The sequence below is a fragment of the Symphodus melops genome (genome assembly GCF_947650265.1).
Source record: "Symphodus melops genome assembly, chromosome: 11".
NCBI lineage: Eukaryota > Metazoa > Chordata > Actinopteri > Labriformes > Labridae > Symphodus > Symphodus melops.
The window spans coordinates 17,880,851-17,886,850 of record NC_136701.1 but is presented as its reverse complement, the minus strand read 5'-3'; the positions used below and the strand labels follow the sequence as shown (position 1 = coordinate 17,886,850).

At 40.5% G+C, this 6,000-nt stretch overlaps 1 protein-coding gene across 2 annotated transcripts in view; it reads right to left on the bottom strand.

Moving 5' to 3' along the window:
- Positions 1–740: 740 nt before the first annotated feature.
- fstl4 (follistatin-like 4) overlaps positions 741–6,000 on the bottom strand; it is a 169,270-nt gene continuing 164,010 nt past the window's right edge. For both annotated transcript variants that reach the window (XM_079356394.1, XM_079356395.1), the window contains exons 15-16: positions 3,800–3,909; positions 741–3,537 (exon numbers count right to left, since the gene is read on the bottom strand). In XM_079356394.1, the coding sequence (XP_079212520.1) occupies positions 2,835–3,537; positions 3,800–3,909 (813 nt within the window). In that variant the 3' untranslated portion in view covers positions 741–2,834. The remainder of the gene's footprint in view (positions 3,538–3,799; positions 3,910–6,000) is intronic.

Below are 6,000 nucleotides of genomic sequence, written 5' to 3'. Positions count from 1 at the left end.
CTCACTTGAGGGATTGACTTTGGATGGGATAGTGACTTGGAGAAGCATCAGAGTCTGACATTTTTATTGATACAGTGAGAAAACTGGGCTACCAATTTGTAAATAACCATCCAATAAACATAAATATATATACGTAGTATTATCTTTCTCTCCTCAGTGCAACAGTGGTCTAAGAAACATTTTCATCATCTTTCGTGTCAGAGAAGATCTTCAGAGCAGATTAGCAGCAAATATCTAAATCACACACAACAATGACATTTCTGATTCACCTCTGCGTTTACTTTTTCTTTTCTTTTCATACACAGCTTGGCTTCTACCCTAAACATTGCATTGCAATGAGGAGTTACAGGCACAACTACATTTGAGAGAGAAGGTGATTCCTATTGAAATCGGCTTCCGTTTGTTTATTTGTTTGTTGCGTGAGCAGATAAACATTTCATTTAAAAGATTTTAGGGGAATTTCTAGAAGAACACTTTCCTCCAACATTTTTTTACATCTTAAATTTGGGCTTTGACATCTTGCTCGGTTGGTGGCCTCCAGAATCAAACTTAAATTGAAAGTCATATCAATGGATTTTACATAGGGTTCAAAAAGGAGTCGACAGCTGAAACGTCCTAAAGGCTGTGAGTATTTGTTCAGTGATTAAATAACCAATGTAAACAGATGTATCCTCATGTATCAGTGCAGAGGCTTATAGTCCTGCTTTTTTGGTCAGTTCATTTTCATGTTAATTTTGGCAGACTTTTTGCTTCCTGCTTGTATGCTGTGGATAAAACGCTTTAAATTGTCTGCTAAATTGTAGAACATAGTTCAACAGGTTATTTGACAAAAAACAGGAAGTTTCTAGTTTTTAAAAACAATATAAACGCCTCTTAATATAATATTTGGGTTAAATTTGGCTATGGCATGAAGGTTAAGGCCTTTTGACTCGTTCAAACAGAGAGTCCAGAAGCTTTCTTGTGACTTTACTTATATATGTGTGCCTATTTTGAGAGCTCTGCATACAATATGTTATTGCTATGAATACATAATTAAAAGCCGCTTGTTTTGACATGAGCAGTACAATAAATCAGCTTTACAATAAATATCAGGCTTATTTAACCATTACAAACTCAAGAAGAATACAATTCGGCCTCCTTTAGGAATATGCTTATTGAAAAATAGCTTTTGCTTTATTTTATTAAACATGTATATATGGCGGAACAAAGTTAATTATGATGGCTGGATGTTAGAAGACAATCATCATTAGGTGTAGTTTGAGGCCGTAAGGCAGAGAATGGAGCTGTGAGGCATTAAACGGAAAAAACGGATAATGTATAGCTATTGAGCTATTGCCCCAAGACTGGCACCCATTATTACTCAGTAACTAAGAGTCATCAAGGGTGTTGGCCAAGCGATGTATTCATGTGCAGACCTCTGCACTATCGTCAAACGGCAGAAATGTTTAAGAGACACTGAGGTTGAACTAATTACTGATGAGCGTTATGACATCTGCAGAGCAGCAGCCGCGTTGTCTTGCTGCTAATGGATTCCCATTACAGTGATGGTTCGTGGAAATGGCTAAAGAAAACGACACAGAACATGATTTAATCCCGGAGAGAACATATGTGTTAATTTGATAGACCAAGAGTTGCTGGTGTTTATTCAGTTACTGCGTCGTGGCACATTCCACCAAGTTTTTCAAAAACTAAGCCAACACACATATCTAATATTATTATAATAAAAAATATACCTGCACATTGGTTTCCATTTAAGGATGGCTGAGTGTTTTACAGGATATTATCCAGAAACAAAACATTTTGTTATTGATTAAACAGAATCTGATGCTGATGATTGCCAGTAAAATCTACCTGCCTCTGAGCTTAATCTCGAAGCACAGCTCTCTGGGAGAATGAACAAATGCTCACAGCCAGTCAGACAGCGCAGTTGATGCCACTTTGGTGTGGCCTCAGCATGTGGGTCAGCCTGATTCAGAGTCATTACCCTGAGGGAATCTACTAAGTGGCATTTTCAAGCTCTGCAGCACACAGTTGTGCTGCAGGTACCACATAAATGTGAGAGACAGCAGGGGAAAGATTTTACCTCGGCAAGAGACCGCAAGATGTACTGCTCATTTCTGCTTAGGCCTCCTCTTGGAGCCAAAACATCCATTGTCAACGGCTAATGGAGCAAACGTGCTCTTTGGATAGACAATGTAAATCGAAGGTATTACACATGTGCATAAAGCCAACCTCGGCCGGCATGAGGTGAATGAAAGCTTTCAGAGGGAGGATACAGTACAATACGGTGACAAAGGCGAGTAAACAGATGGGTCTGTAGCTGTTAAAAGGACTCAAAACACACACACACTAAAGGCAGACAGAACAGACGGGACAGTTTGTGGTGATTATATGCAGCACTGGTGGAAACAACAAACATTGTTGAGATAAACAAAAATCAGAAAGCTTTTTACTCTAAAAAAAGTGAGCATTGTGCATAGTTCATAGTTCAGTAATTACCCCTCTTCAGGTACCTATTTGCTGTGATAACATGGAAGGAAGTGCAATAATGTACAATTCTGTATAGTAGAGTGCACATAGATCACTGTTGCACTGAACGGCATTGACACTTTCTCCCAATAGGAATATCACAACAGAGATTCTTTATGTTTTCTCAATTACTCTATTTTTAAGTGTACTTTTGTTAAAATAAACCAAGACATGTTTCCCTCTTGCTCAGTCCCAGGGTTGAGTCCACAACTTATGTTGAAATAAATCTTTATTGGTAATTTGGCCTGATCATATCTTTTCTTTTTCAATCATTTTGGAACCTTTCTCTTTCTTTTTATCTAAACTCATACCTCACCCACCCAGACAATTGTGTTCCCCCTTTTGATGTCTGATACCTCGCAGTGCGGTGTTCTCTGTTTGCCGTTCAGGACAAAGAGGGACTCGGCTGACGGCGTCACCAGGTACTGTCCAAACAAACCACCAGACACCACCACTCTGTTGGGGCCTCCCCAAGGCCAGGCTTGGAGGGCCAGGGGCTCTTTAAGGCTCTGGAGAACCTCGGTGTGGCCCGAGGATAGATCTGCAAAAAGAAGGTCTGTGCCTGAGCCTGAGGATGCCACAACCACATGCTGGTTTGACTCTGTGAAAGAAGGCTGGAAGGCCAAATCTGAGACAGCTACAGGCTGGTCCAGTTCCTGGAACAGACCCAGCTCCCCCTGGAACGACACTGTCTGTACTACCAGCGTGGATCTCTGCTGGTCAGGGGTCACGATGTAACGACCATCTGGAGATACAAAAGGCTGCCCTGTTACATTGAGATTTGGACCAATCACTGCGTCTGTCACACTGTCGATGAGGAGCTGGGGTGGGGCTTGCAGGTGGCTCTTGCTCTGGCACTGGATGAAGTAGAAACCACTCAGGTGTGTGTAGGCCATGCTGAGCGGGATGCAGCTGTAGTTCTTCAGGCTGATGGTCTTGACTCTGTGGAAGGTCTCCAGGTCGATTTTGTGCACCGCAGGTTCATTTTTGAGAAAGACAAATGCAAACCTATGGTGACAAAGTTCAAAGGAAAGGTTAATGGCTTTTCTAGATTTTGAGAGGTGGCAGTGATTAACACACATCAAGAGTCTCATCAATATTCTCATTTGCTCTTTTCTTGATTGCTTCATGAGGACAGCCGGGAGCAGGCAATGAGGTCACCTGTTTTAAGATCAGAGGTTGCAGATTGTCTGCATGTTTGCTTGCGTGTGTGTGTGTGTGTGTGTGTGTGTGTGTGTGTGTGTGTATATGTGTGTGTGCGCTGTCTTACCTCACGTGAGTGATGATAAGGTTGGTTGGAGGAATGAAGAAGTCATTGACTCTTTGAAAAGTTGTGCGGATGGCATGATGCACTTCTCCCACACTGGCTTGAGGAATGACCTGTTACCAGTGAAACAAAACAGCAAAAATGAAATAAAAATACAGGAACTTAAATAGATGTTTTACCATGATAGAGTTACTTTATACTCAGTACATACATGTATATCCCTGCCAAAGATCACAAAAAGAAGTTATATGTTGAACTGACTTTAAGAGAGAAACTTTACAAATCATCTCATAATATCGTTTTGCCACAGACAGGATCTGGGATATATATTCTTAGCTATTATTAACAAAAAGTTTACTAAAGATGCACTGATTGAACTTCCATTACAGTATGTATTTATTTATCTTCGGGCTGAGGAGACTTCTTCATTCTTAAACTGTCATGAGGCGGGGAAATTACAAAAAGCAGTGTTACCAGAAAAACAACTCGTAGCGTAAATGTTTTGTACATTTTCAGGTAATACTTCCACAAAAAAAGATTAAAGTATAATTAGTTGTCAGATCTGACATTTATCAGGGATTACATATTATTGGTAAATGTGCCAATAAGTAGCAAGAGATTGGAGTGCAGAAATGTCGATTAAATGTTAGCTCAGAGGTCATCCCCCACAAGGCAACAAAAATGTTTAGGATTCAAGTATACCAATCGTGAACCAGACTCAGACTGGTGTCCAAATGTTGTCAAAGTTATACCTCCAGACTTTTAGCTTCAACAGAGTACTGCTACTCTGTGTGAATGGAATAAAGGCTGATATCACAGCCAGAGCTGCGCCCGGTAACACACCCATATATCCTGACCAGATAAACATCTACTGTACTGTATATGCCTCTGGCTGAATGTGGCCACTCCTCACGCCTCTGATAACGTATCTTACTCAGTGATGGTTGTCTCACTTACAACGATAAAAGGCCCATCTTTCATGTCATACAGCTGGCACTGAATCAGCATGTTTGTAATGTGCAGAGAGAGGAGTGCATACACTCTTGACTGGCTTTGATGCACTGCCTTGTCCATGACGCATGCTTCATCATGCATGCCGCAACATCAGGTCAAACTCAAGGACAAGTGAGGCAGTTTATGGGACTTGCACATGTCAGGCTGTGCATTTATTTAAGGCAACCAGTTGACTTTGACTCTATGATCCAGCATCCACAGTAAATCAGATTCTACACATTTTATATTCCCATATAAACTTTTCTCCTTGAAGTCGCTTTTTGTGTACTCAACTCTGCAAATGCAGCTTGAGCACATATAGAATAATGTTTTAAAAAGGGAAGAACTAAGTGTGAAACTATATTGATGTCTTCTCCTTTGCGGCTAAATCCAAGCCTCTATCTGATGCCCAGCGGGGGGCCATATGCCACACTTCTTTCTCAGCTATATCAAATGCAAAGAAATAAAAATAGAGTTGCAGAGTTGATACTCTTTCTCCACTGTTGCACTACTCCACAAAAGATCCTCCTCACCATCTCATCCATTTTTAACCGAGCAGATTCGCCTTTTCTTCACTGCACGAATGACATGAAAAGAATCCTCTTAAAAAAAATAAAAAATTATAACAGTTGCAGAATACAATGACAGGAGTTAATGAGGTTCAGTGTAGTGTACCTTATGTATTATTAGGCAGCCTTTGTAGTCCCCTGGGCTGCAGGTGTACTCAACTTAATGCCACAAGCGTCCCTTTGTCATCGCTCATCCTTGGATTTCATATCCCCACACTCAGCAACAAGACCCAATTGAGTTCCACTCAGCTCAGGCCTTGCTTGCTGCCCTAATACCTGAGGGGGATTTAGCTCTGAGTAGTTTTTCTTTTCTTATTTTCTTTCTACAGTGAATTGAAGTAAGAGAACGTGTCTCACATGTTTTACATTCTGTACACACTGTTTTAATTCTGTCCTTCATGTTACACGGTTAACTAAACAGTGTCAATATGTCAAGTATGTTGCAGACCCAGAAAGACAAAACTTACACGCATTCTAAAAGAGTACTCTGTGTTATATTCCCTGAGACATCAATCTAAATGTTTAAATGCAGGATGAAGAAATTCAGGAAAGGAAAGAGAGATGTTTGCTAATGTCAAGAAGATATTATTGTCCAAGGTTACATTTATTTAATTCATTTGAATGTCACTCAGCTAGACAATG